Below are 13,845 nucleotides of genomic sequence, written 5' to 3'. Positions count from 1 at the left end.
TAAATTTGTGTAATATTATTCAATTAATTTACACTATGGTTTGTTAATCGCTTTATGAGTAAGCATGGCAAATAAAAGTAGTGGCAATCCCCATCGTAAAAGAGGTAAATACGACAGACCTGAGGAATCTTGCTGTACGTTTATTTTTATACCCCGCTGTATATTTAATCCTATCCTCAAAAGTAATGAATGATGAGTGACAACATGAAAGCAGAATCTTTACTTCAGAATATAAAACGCAAATGTAAATTAGCTAGCCAACAAAAGGAATATTAACTAGAAAATGCTGCAGTTAAATGAATTAGTTTATAATGGGTACATCTGGAACTACAATTTGAAAAATTAACGCGGTGCGTTGTATTGTTCGAAAAACTCATAAAGTAATTAAAGAATGCAGAAATTCAGTCATACGTTTCTTTCAGCTCACGATCGTTTATTACCCCAGCAGGGTGCTCCCAATTTCTATTCCGCTACCTGCTTGTTCTGCACTCATTTTTATGGCTAAAAGTTTCACCTTTTACCAAGCTAGGTAAAACGTTTCACCAATCACAACATTTTACACACAGACTACCCACATTTTTGGTCCTCCAATGACAGTGCTTGTTTGTCACCTAACGGCTATGGAAAACCAATTCGGTAAAGTTTTCACTGATTAACAGGTTCAGATTCTTTTCGAGTGTTGTCCGAGTATCATACATTCTGTTCCAGTGTAGTTCGAAACAAACAGTGGATTCATGCTTTGTAGAATTGTGATTAACACGTTCGCGACGGGGCCTGAATCTCGTGTCTCCGCCATGGGACGGGGATTTCAAAACTTTGTTAATTACAGTAATCAGTTATTTAAATGGTATGACGCGATAATAGTTCATACAACAACGGTGGCATAGCCCGCCCGATGAAACCATTGTGTATGTACCACCGGTGGCTCATCCCGTCCCATGGGACAGACAAGAATGTACCACCGGTGGTACACTCCGTCGCGAACGTGTTAAAACAAGTGCCCGTAATCTAATCATTTATTCGAAATAGTTATTTAACTTAAATTTAATTTTGCTCGTGCAAAACTACCTTCATTTACTTAATTTTTAAAAATAATAATATTTCCTATTCGTTATTCAAGAAATCAATTACATTAAAATGAAAGTAAATCCCATAAATGTTATTAAAATTCTAATAGATTCATATAATTATGAAAATAGTAGTGCTCACACACCGGTAAATGCAAAAGAAGTTGAGTTAGCTGAAATTATGAGTGACTTAATTGACAGACAAATGCAGGTTGGTTACACAGAAATTGAAACAGAACAAGAGTTATTATTTGAAGATCATGTACACGAGGATCAATTTTCATCGTCGGTACACGAGCTAGAATCAAGTGCATTAGTGCCATTACAAAGCAGTGGGACTTCATCCAGTTCACCTGAGGATACTCCAAATGAGACGGAACGTGTACCTGCTGATATGGAATATAAAAAAAGTGCTGTGGACTTTTGAAAGAGTGGGAAAAAGAGGAAATTATCGTTCGCGACTGTGCATAAAAGATATAAAAAGTTGAAGAGTCGTAAACAGTTGTATCAATGAGAAGAACAAATTAGCTGTGGTGGATCTCGATTAGATAAATTAGAACAAATTGCGGAAAAAGTATTAGAAAAATTTATTCTAGCGCGAAATAGGAAAATTGTGATACACGATATCGATTTAAAACGTTGGGCGTTACAGGAACAGCAAAAACTTAACGTGGCTGGATTTAAAGCATCGCAAAAGTGGTTGTGGAAATTTAAACAATCTAATAACATTGTTTCTAGAAAAACGACTAAATTCATCACCAGAAATTATAGCGAACATTTAGCTGATATAAATGAAAAAGCCAATGAATTTGTAGCGCATGTACAGCAATACTTTCAAAATCATGGTGCTGAAAACATATTCAATTCTGACCAGAGCGGATTCCAGTTAGAAATGCACACTGGCCGTACCCTTTCGTGGAAAGGCGAAAAACGTACAGAATCAATCATACAGTCTTCATCGGCCATAACACATAGCTACACTATACAGCCAACAGTATCAGCAGATGGCCAACTCTTGTCTCCACTGTATTTGGTACTGAAAGAAACAAGTGGCCGAATTGAACCTCGTGTACGTCGTTCAATATTCACAGCGCCTAATATTGTTATGGGAGCATCAACGTCAAGAAAGTTGAACAAAGACTTATTGAAACAATGGTTGGAACAGGTGTTCTTTCCGAACACGACCGAAAACAGCATTTCGCTGCTTGATGCATGGACCGGATACGATGAAAATTTAATACAAAATATCACTCCACAAAATAAAACTGTTACCGTCTTAACTATTCCAAAAAACACCACGGGACTTATTCAGCCTTTAGATGTGTATGGCTTTAGAATCTGGAAAAATTTTGCACGGAAACTTTCGGATCTAGTAATCATATTAGATTTAGAAATTAATTTACATGCGCGTGATACGATTATAAAGATGCAGTCGTTAATACATAATCAGTTCTCTGCACCTAGATATAGAGAATTGTTTAAATATGCCTGGTTTCGATGTGGTTACACGGATAGCAGGCCAGAACATTTTGAAAACCCAGTAGATTTTTGTTTCAATCAACTCGAATCCCTGAATTGTTCAGATTGCGCAGAAATTGTTGTGCTGAAATGTTCGTGGTGTCGACGACATTTGTGTTTCACACATTTTTTTGAGAGTTTTCATTATTGTGACCATTATATAAACTAATATAGAATTGCACAGACGTATAAAAAATTTATTTTTATTTACTTTCATATTTCTTCTACTTCAAAAATATTTGGAATGCACTATTAATATCAGCTATCGCTTCCTTAAAATAACAACTTTTTAAGCACTTTTTTCAGCACTTTTTAAAATGAAAAAACTAGTCCTTCTTGGGGGTACCAAAATCAGTTCGTTTTAGAACTAATAACATCAGCTCTTCTCAGGGCTACCATACTCTTCTAAACGTGGCGCAATTTTAAAGGAACAACTACTCCTATTTCAATAAACCACTGGCATTCCCCACGCCTGTCGTATTTACCTCTTTTACGATGGGGATTGCCACTACTTTTATTTGCCATGCTTACTCATAAAGCGATTAACAAACCATAGTGTAAATTAATTGAATAATATTACACAAATTTATATCAAAATGAAACGTAGACATCGCTATAGAGGGCCAGCAGAGTCGAGATGTGAGTACAATTTGCAACGTAATAATATTTACTATGACGGCGAACTTAAACATTCCAATTTATCCGCATTCTTTGTCAAGATGTATAGTTTACTTGTATAAATTTTTATGAAACTAGATGAACATTTTACCATAAAAAATGACAAAAATAGATTATTTTTCAATATATTTTTTAAACAAATAAATTTATCAAAAAGGTGGCTACATAGAAAAATTTGCTGTTCAAAAACACACAAATTCCATTTCGAATTTTTCGGATACACCTAACAGTTCCTGAGATATTCAAGAAAATGTGTTTTGCAACCCCAACTTTGGGGGCTATTTTCACCCCTTCAGCATGGACGATGGCCGATAAAAAAAAATACGTGTCAAATATTTTTTTGAGTTCTATGTCATACTCAAAGTGCATCAAAATCCGCGTGTGTCGATTGGGTAATGTCCCTTGTTAGATGTACTTGCGTGGGTGGAGGGTGGTGGACAAGGTTTAGTTTTAAGTGTAATACCAAACAGTAGTGAACAAAAGTAGTGAACCAATAGTGAACCACGATAGAAGTTCCACATGTGTGTGTGTGGTTAGGATGTGGGATTTGTATCGTTTATTAACAATCTTAACTTACTATAACATTACAAAATATTTATCAAGAATAAATTGAAAAATTTTTACATTAGATAATTCAATAGAATACGAAAATGAAATGTATTACTTTAGCATAATGTTCACTATTATTTGTCAGTCGATTTCAGCAAAAAGGTATGATTTTATTAGAGTGTGAAAGTTGAATTGAACTCGGATGTCGGAGGCGTCCCGGGACGTTCTCCCTAGGTGTAGGCATCTTTGCACCCGGGTGGTTGTATGAGAACCGTGGAGTGAATTTTTGTGAGAATGATTTTTGCCCTTTTTTAAATATAGCGATAGGCAGGCAGGTAGTTTATTTTTGGTGTGATTGAGTTTAGTTTATAAGTAGGCAGGGCCAGAGCAAGCTTTCATGTTTCTCTTCGTATTCTCCTCTAATACGTGAGAAGCTTGTATCTGGGGTTGGGAAACCAAAAATCAAGAGAAAAGATGAAAATGCAATTTAATTAATTTATCAATTAATTAATTTAGCATTCTCTCTTGATTTTTTCAAGGCCAAGCCTTATTAGTTTGTAAGTCGTAGTCGTGGTACTAGACCCGATTACAAAAATGAAGTATTAAAGTGAAAGTGCAGTGAAGTGAAGTGAAGTGAAATTAAAAAGTGTTTTGTGCTTGGACATTTGCAAAAAGAGGCTATATACTGAAGAGCCCCGACAAAATTTGCCCAGAAGAGGGGAACTACTAATGACTCTCCATCTTCGGATGGACAGTCATTCTGTCACTATGCTCGGTAATTTATTTTTTCATTTTTTGTGTTTTTCCTTGAACGGTATGAATAATACCGTCCAGGACGTATTGAACTCGAAATTTTACGAGTTCAATACCCAGCTCGTTAGAAGGTCAACTCGCGATTTTATTTCCCCTATTTCTTTTTCGTTTATTGCTTTATTGAAATAAATTATTCTTTTCTTATTGATTTGCACATCAATTATATTTCATGTTCTTATTTTAATTATGTTCTATTTATTTAAAACATACTCTGAGATTGTAATGGTAATTATATTTTCTGTTGTCGGCATTTTTCATTTCAATTGTAATCGAAATTATGATGTTAATTATATTTTCTATTTCAGCATTTTATTGTTGAATTGTTATTTTGTTAATTGTTACAGAAATTATGATGTTAATTATATTTTCTATTTCAGCATTTTATTGTTGAATTGTTATTTTCTCAATTGTTTCTGATATTAGGATGTTAATTCTATTTTCTATTTCAAGATTGTATTGTTTAAATTTTTATTTTATGTTGTCTGTTTTGAATGGTTTCACGTTATTGTATATCTAATCCTAATAATTATGTTTTCCGTTACAGCATTTTATTGTTAAATTATTATTATTTTCTCAATTGTTTCTGATATTAGGATGTTAATTTTATTTTCTATTTCAAGATTGTATTGTTAAAATTTTTATTTTATGTTGTATGTTTTGAATGGTTTCACGTTCTTATGATTTTAGCATGGGTCACTAACGTAGACACCTCCGTGTGGTGTGACCTGGTAATTGATATCGTTTTCTAAAGATAACTTTTAGAAAGCGATATCAAGCTAAGAGCTACGATAAAAAGATTGATATATTTTTTAATTGGGAAACAATAGTTTAAATTCAGAAAAGTATTTTCGGGATTGCAATATTACTATATAGAACGTATAACTATAGTAATTTTATAGTTCCTGAAAAAGGAACTTGTATGATTTTTGACTAATTACAAATGACTAATTACAAAAAAATGACTAATTAAAAATAAAATAAAAAGAAAATCACAAAATATGGAATTTAGAAAGAACGAAGTGGTTTGATACGCAGTGGTAAAAAGAAATCAACCCTGGCGAAGATATTTCAAGCAGAGACGTTGTACATTGAAAAGGCTATGACTTTATCCATGACTCTGGTCAGACGCCAGATCTCGCTCTTGTCCACAGAACACATAATTTCTTCTTTTCATTTGATAGAAATTCGCTACGTTGACTAACAAATATTTTTCTTATAACAATTTTCAAGAGGAATTCATTATTGAATGAAAGTAAAAATTTGCATAAATGGAGGGTGGATGGGATGAGTTAGGGCGGGTCTCCAAACCACAGCAACCTCCTCGTAGTGAGAAGTGGGCAATCGTTATTATTTGATGACTAATTAATAACTGTATCATTATTTCTATGGTACATTTATTAATTATACAGCAAATAATACGAGCGAATTGGCTGCGAAATTTATGCTTTCTTTTCTATTTAATCTCTGTTATTTATTTTTCAGGAACTATGCTTTTCAGATTCTGAAGTGTATCACATTGCAACTACAATTTTACGGAACGAAAATTAATAATAATGATTGCATGGTCAGTATTGTTTAATTATGTACTTATACATATACAGGGTGATTCTCTCGGCGCGCAACACAATAGCTGTGCCGCACAATGGAACCCCTGCTATTCTGTTTCTTGTCTTCGTCTCAGCCATAAACACACACAGAGCAGTTTTTGGTCCGGCGATATGGCCCCTGGGTCTTTTTACCCGCAAACACAGCAGGGTTCCATTGTGCGGGGCGGCTATTGTGTTGCGCGCCGAGAGAATCACCCTGTAGCTATCGTAGTATACACGTATCATTTAGGTGTATGCGAAAGGTGACGTAGTATAGCATGCCGTTATTGCCGTTATAGCATGCGATAATTGAGGTGGCGCTTAAATCAGTTTCTGTTCGGCCTAATTTTCGATGAAACGTTGACTGTTTTACCGACGCGGAATTCGAAGTTCGGCCTTGACGCTCGCATCACCTTAAACTCAAAATAAAGAAATAATCACAGGATAGCCTTAATTTATCTAAAAAGATGTATTTGTGTTACAGAATATAGAATATAGTTCCCCAAAAATGAACTCCTCTACTAATAAAAATACTTGTATAAGTAATCGTTGTTCATTATTGGAAAAATGATTTTTTGAGAATATTTACTAACAGTATGTTAAATAAAATATACTTACAATTAGATTATATTTAGATATAATGAAATTTGTTAATAATAAGAGAAAATATGAAATATGTTTTATTATTATTATCATTATTATCATTCTTATCATTATTATCATTATTATTATTATTATTATCATTATTATTATCATTATTATTATCATTATTATTATCATTATTATTATCATTATTATTATCATCATTATTATCATCATTATTATCATTATTATTATCATTATTATTATCATTATTATTATCATTATACTCGGAGTTCCCCAACCCCCGAAAGGGATGCGGGGAAACAGGACGACCTTGGGTCGATCCAGGCTGAGCCCCAACCGAGCGCGTCTCCGGGTGGCGGATAGGAGGACGACCAGGTGCGTGAAGTGGGCCCCGAGTACCGTAGAACGGGACGCCTCCGGTGACCGGGATACGGAAAAGGTGCGCCTACGGAGTGCCCCGGCCAACGGGAGCTATAACGGACCCCTGAGGGCCCAAAACCCCTCAGAGGAGAACTAAAGCCCCGTCGCGGACCAGCTCCCCAAGCTAAGGTGTAAGCAATCGTGCCGAGAGCTGGATGGCACCGGGGTAAAGGTGTCACGAACGATGCCCTTGGGGTACCAGGCGTCCCCCCATTGTATCTAGCCTTACCCCTGTAAGCGGGCTCTGCAGGGGTGGACCCATACTTCCCGACTACTCGTGGGACTAACATGGACAAAAACTTAAAAAAACAAAACAATAACAACACGCAGACAAACATGGACACAAACACGGAAACGAACATGGACACGGACAAAACAACAGACACAGACATATACACGAACCCACCCGAAAGCGGGCTGGTTGAGGAGGGAAGGGACCCAATCTTGGGGACCGCCTCCGATACACCACTAACGGGCGGTTCTGGGGAGAGCATGTCCGTGGCAGGCGAGGTCACAACCTTGCCGGCTTTGGACATACTCACCCTCAACGAGGAGCCTTCCTCCGGTGCGACCGGGGCCGACCAGGGAGAAATCCCGGAAAAGGACCCGGGAGCATGGAAGAAGGTAAGGCTCAGCGGGGCCGCCAAGAAGAGGGCCCGTAGGGCGCGCTCAGCGCAACCAGGGACCTCAGGCGGGTCGGCCACCGCTGTGAACACAAGCAGGGCGGGGACGGCCCCTGCGACGACCGCTGTGAGAGGAGACCCGGTAACCGGGAAACCCCGCGCAGAGACGTCGCAGGCGAGCGGTAAGGGAGCTATGGAGGGCAAGGGGCTCAAAAGGATCCGACCATCCATATCCCCAAATACCCAGCCTTGCGCCAAGAAACGGCAAAGAATTTTCCCTTCGCCGATAAGCTTCAGGGAGGCGCTGACGACGGAGAGGAGGCTGGCTATCGCGCCGGCCAACTACCCGGAGTCGACCCTCACTGAGGCGCAGGCTTCCGCTGTCGAGCAGGCGATCGTCGGGATGCTGTGTGGGCTCCAAAAAGGGAGCACCATACCGCGTTTCGACGAGTGCCGGTTCGGGGGAGGCCTGCTTCTCGTGACCTGTTCGGACACCGGAGCGGTGGAGTGGCTGAGGGCCACTGCCACCAAAATCAGGCCTTGGGAGGGAGCGGACCTCCAGGTGTTGGATGGTCGGCACCTCCCAAGGCTAAAGAGGATGGTGACAGTCATCCCCGGACCTCCGGTGGCGACGGAGGCCCTACTAAGACTGATGGAGGGTCAAAACCCAGGGCTCCGCACAAACCTTTGGAGAGTGTGGAGCAGGAGAGAGGGACCGAATTCGGTAACTCTCGTCCTGGGGGTTGATCCTGTGTCACACAGCCTCATCAAGAGGCAGGGTTCTGAGGTCCACGTGGGACTGCGCAGGGCACTCTTCAGAGAGGGACCTGCCGGGACCACGGAGGATAAGAAGAACCCCAACACGGTCCCAGAGAACAAACCGGGACCAACAGCCTCGGTGATGGAGGAAGGGAAGGCGGGGGTGAGTGGCGTGGATGGAGGTGAAGGGGAGCCTAGGGCGCTGGCAACGGTGCCCACGGAGACCCTTGCCCCCTGCGCCGACACCCTTCCACCCACCCCACCCAGCGACTGCAACACACAGACGGCGGCCGCCGGATCCTCCCAGGGACCGAAGGCCGCCGAAACGCAACCTCCGTCAAGCGGGAGCATCCCCAAGGCAGCAATGCCAAGGGGAAGGCCGACCACGGCGGAGGCGACGAGAAGGACCGGGCTAATGGGTGTGCAAAAGGGGAGCCAACGCACCCTGACACACACCCTGAAGGCCGGTACCAGAGGTAGAAGAGGGACGGGCCCCGGCAAGGGCCCCCCTCACAAGTAGGCGTAATGGGCCCCGGCGGGGAACATAACGCACCTGCTTTAACCAAACGAGACTGGACCACATCTGACACCAACAAGGTGCCAGAAGGTACCAGATTCTCGCAAATCAATTTGCAACATTGCAAGGCGGCAACAGACATCCTCCTGTACCGCCTAACGATGGGGCAGACAGACATAGCCCTCATACAGGAACCTTGGATCCACAAGGAACGTGTAGGAGGGCTAAACACGGGGTGTGGCTCACTCTACTATGATACCACATCCACAAGGCCCAGGGCCTGCATCTTCGTTAAAAAGCAGATAACGGCCCTGAAACTCAATGAATTCTGTACAACTGATCTTTCAGCGGTTAAGGTTAAACTTAACCTCGGGGGGAATACGTCAGAGCTGGTGGTATGCTCGGCGTACCTGCCGTACGACTCGGAGGACCCTCCACCTACGAGGGAACTCAGAGCCCTGATAGATCACTGTGCGGTCAATGGTCTGCACCTGGTGATCGGCTGCGACGCCAACTCGCACCACACCGTATGGGGCAGCACAAACACAGCTGGCACAGCACTGCTGGAATACCTCGCCACTACGGGCCTGGAGATCCTTAACATAGGCTCCTCCCCCACCTTTGTCACCTCCCGTAGACAGGATGTGATTGATCTAACCCTAGGCTCTGCCAAGGTGACACAGGTCATCAAACACTGGAAGGTACGGGACGAGAGCACACTCTCAGACCACCGCCTTATCACTTTTGAATTAAAAGTCGACAGGGAGGGCGGCACTGGTGAGGCCTACAGGAACCCAAAGGTCACCAACTGGGCACTCTATAAAGAGGGCCTGGAAGGGAGGCTAAAGGGGAACTGTCAGCGTCCCAGAACCGTAGGCGAAATTGAGCAAGCGGTGGAGCATCTGAGCTCCGCCATCACTCAAGCCTACGGCCAAAATCAGAAACAGTAGCAAAAGGGTCCCCTGGTGGAACAAGAAATTGGACCAAGCCAGGAAGAACACCCGCAAACTACTGAACAAAGCCATGAAGGCCAACTCGGAGCTAGCTTGGGACAACTACAAGAAATCTCAGCAAACTTACAAAAAGTTAATAAGAACCAGCAAGAGGACGGCCTGGAAGACCTTCTGCAAAGAAACCGAGGCACTACATGTAGTTGCCAGGTTAAGGAAGGTCTTCACGATAGGCCCCTCACCGAGGTTGGATCGCCTTAGACTTCCCAACGGAAGTCTAACGAACAACCACAAAGAAACACTAGAGCACCTTATTCAAACACATTTCCCAGGCTCAGTAACAGAGGATCGGGAGCGGCGCCGTAGCGTTACCGCATGCACCGATCCTGTTCCAGCGGACTGGGAAATAGCTGAAAAGGTGATAAATACGGACAGGGTGAAGTGGGCCATCGGCTCCTTCAAAAGGTTCAAGAGCCCAGGCACTGACGGGATCTTCCCAGCACTCCTTCAAGAAGGTGGAGAGGACCTGTACAGGCGCCTGGGCCAAATCTTCAAATCCTGCCTAGCGAAGGGCTATGTACCCAAAGCCTGGAGATACTCCAAGGTGGTGTTCATCCCGAACCCAGGGAAGAATAACTATGACCTTGCCAAGTCATACAGACCCATCAGCCTTACTCTTTCTTGCTCAAAACGCTGGAGAGGCTGGTTGATAGGTACATCAGAGACGAGGTATTGGCCAGCAAACCGCTGCACCCCTCCCAACACGCCTACCAAAACGGCAAATCCACCGAGACGGCACTTCGCAACCTGGTAGGTCTTATCGAAGGTGCACTGTCCTCGCCATGGCGACGTGACGACCACTGGCCCAGGTCCTGGATCAGGAGCCGGGTCCACCGTCCTTTGGGACTAGCGTCCCAACGCTGTTGCCAGCGCCCGATGGTTCGCTCGCGGGCTTGCTCCGCGGCGTCCGCTCGCCCGATCTCAGAACTCTGGAGATATATCTCCTTTCGCTCTTGGGCGAGCAGATCTATCGGGATCGTGCCGGCAACAACTAGCGCTGCGTCTTCGGACACTGTGCGGTACGAACACGCAACACGCAGTGCCCCGCGGCGCTGGACGGCGGCCATCCGAGTCCAGTACTTCTTTACCCTAAGAGCGTCCGCCCAGATTTCTGCCTCATAAAGCAGGGCTGCCTGGACGGACGTCAACAGGAGTCTCCTCTTGCACGGTTTCGGGCCTCCCACGTTCGCCATGAGACGACTTAGAGCCGCCGTACTCTGTACGGCCTTGTCGCAGACCCTGCGATTATGCTCCCAGAAGGTGAGCCGGTTGTCCAGTATCACCCCCAGGTACCTCGCAGAGCTGCAGGTCTGTATAGGCTGGGTCCCGACCATCATCGTGATGGAGATGGGGATTCTTTTCCTTGTGAGAATCACGATCTCCGTCTTGGCAGCAGCGAACTGGAGACCGTGTTCTCCCATCCACCCGTTGACCCTGCGCATAACTTGGTTAAGCGTAAGTTGGGCCAACTCGGGACTCCGTGCCGTAATGACGGCCGCGACGTCGTCGGCGAATGCGACGAGGAAGGCATTATCGGGCATGTCCAGGCGGAGCAGGCTGTCGTATATGACATTCCAGAGGTCAGGTCCTAACACTGACCCCTGTGCCGTTCCGGCGGTGACGTCCTTCATTCTGATGCCCTGAGCTGTCACATACGACAGCCTGCGGTCCCTCAGGTAGTCTCTCATCATCGTTGCGAGATACGGAGGTACCCTGAAGGACCGCTGGAGCGCGTGGAGCATGTCGCTCCACCTAGCCGAATTAAACGCGTTCCTCACGTCGAGGGTCACGAGGAATACTATTTTCCTAGCCTGATGACAGGCGGTTTCGGCCTGGCGTACTGCCCCGATTACCTCGGCAATCGCATCGATCGTGGAATGCCCTTTCCTGAAACCGTGCTGCCGGTGGGAGAGGCCCCCGGCTTGCCCAATAGCAGTCGCCAATCGCGGCTTGAGCAAGCGTTCCATCATCTTCCCCGCCGTGTCTAACATACATAGGGGGCGGTAAAATGATGGAGAATCGGGGTCGCCTTTGCCCTTGGGAATCAAGACAAGGCGTGCCAGCTTCCACTGGGCTGGCAAGACTCCTGCTTTCAGGCACCCGTTATACATACCGAGCAAGAGGCCGGGGCAGTTGCGCGCAGCTGCCTTAATTGCCTCTGCCGGTATGCCGTCGGGGCCTGGGGCCTTACCGGACTTCATGCTGCGTTCCGCGAGCATGAGCTCCTCGGCACTGAATATCGGGATATTCTCCTCCTCCCCACCAGTCGGTCGGATCCCGACAGTGACCGGATGGGTCGGAAACAGAGCATCCACGACGTTCCGCGCCTTCCTCTGGTCCATGACCTGGGTGGGTGGGCGAAGCTTTCCCATCACGAGCTTGTAGCTCCTCCCCCAAGGATCCTGGTCCACTTCGTCGCAGAGCTGCTTCCAGCTGCGTTCCTTGCTCGTCCGGATGGCTTTGCCCAAGGCCTTCTTGGCGGCTTTGTAAGCCGCAGCCTTTTCCGCCGCCTCAGGTCGGCCGGCGGCGCGTTGCGCCAACCTGCGCCATCGATGGCAAAGCCTCCGGAGCTCGGCGATCTGGTCATTCCACCAGTACGCCTGCATCCTACCTTTCCAAGGCCTCTTGCGAGGCATGGACGCATCGCATGCGCGGTGGATGAGCCCCATGGTAGCGTCCACTAGAGCGTCCACCGCGCCGACATCATTGGCGTCCTCGGGCACTGGTGGAATGTGCCGAGCGCCGTCGAGCAAGGTTGCAACGAATTTTTTACCGTCCATCTTGGCTGCGTTCCAGCCAGATGGTCGACGCGCGCTAGCAGCTGGCTGCCTTCGCGTCGCGTCGATGAGCTGGAAGGTGATGTACTGATGATCACTACCGGTGTAGTCATCCATCACCCTCCAGCCAACGGCTTTCCGGACCAGGACCTCCGACACCAGCGTAATGTCAGGGATCGAATACCCGAAGCCCGGTCGCCGGTACGTTGGTGTTGTACCGACGTTGAGGACGACAAGGCCGAGTCGGGCAGCCATCTCTAACACCAGTTTACCTCTGGTGTTGGGCTGCGGCATGCCCCACTCCAATAGCCCGCGCGTTGAAGTCCCCAGCGACCACAAGTCCGCCAGAGATATCGCGCAAATCGTCCTCAAGGGCTTCGAGCTTGTCCCTGAACGTCTGAATGCCGTCGTTTGGGGAGAAGTAGCAGCTCACAAAGGTGGCTTGCTCCGCCGTCACCCACACGTAGCAGCATCCAGCTCCATGATTGACGATCCTAATAACGGGGTCAACGACCCAAATCGCCGCGGAGCCGGAACTGTCTACGTGCCAGCCTGCTCTAGTCCGGTAGGGTTCGCTGATAATCGTGTAACCGTGCTCTTTACCAAGGGCACGCTATCGTGGGAGAAAGAAGGGGAACGAAATAAAGAGGACGCGCTCAGATTGTCAGAGAGGAAGATTCACAAAGTTTATTATCGTTCCTTCATACGACGTGGGTCGGATACACACGATCGCGGATTGCCTCGTTTGTAATCATTACTCTAATAGATAACGCAAATGCTTAACGGCACGGTTGACCTTTGATTCCAGCGTGCGACCCGTACATAATCAGAACGCGACTTTCTTCTCACACACACGTACACGCACGCTATCAATCACGCAAAATCTGCCGTCGAGTTCTTTACTCTACCTGAAACGATTTAT

General features: G+C 45.5%; 1 protein-coding gene across 1 annotated transcript; it reads left to right on the top strand.

Annotated features, from left to right (window-relative positions):
- Positions 1-9,144: 9,144 nt before the first annotated feature.
- LOC123988083 lies at positions 9,145-10,086 on the top strand. The gene has a single exon (XM_046286868.1). It carries the CDS (start codon positions 9,145-9,147, stop codon positions 10,084-10,086), a length of 942 nt encoding a protein of 313 aa, XP_046142824.1.
- Positions 10,087-13,845: the final 3,759 nt, after the last annotated feature.

This window comes from Osmia bicornis, chromosome 8 (assembly GCF_907164935.1).
Source record: "Osmia bicornis bicornis chromosome 8, iOsmBic2.1, whole genome shotgun sequence".
NCBI classification, from domain to species: Eukaryota; Metazoa; Arthropoda; class Insecta; order Hymenoptera; family Megachilidae; genus Osmia; species Osmia bicornis.
Note: the sequence above shows the minus strand (reverse complement) of the source record. Positions and strands in the feature narration are given on the sequence as shown.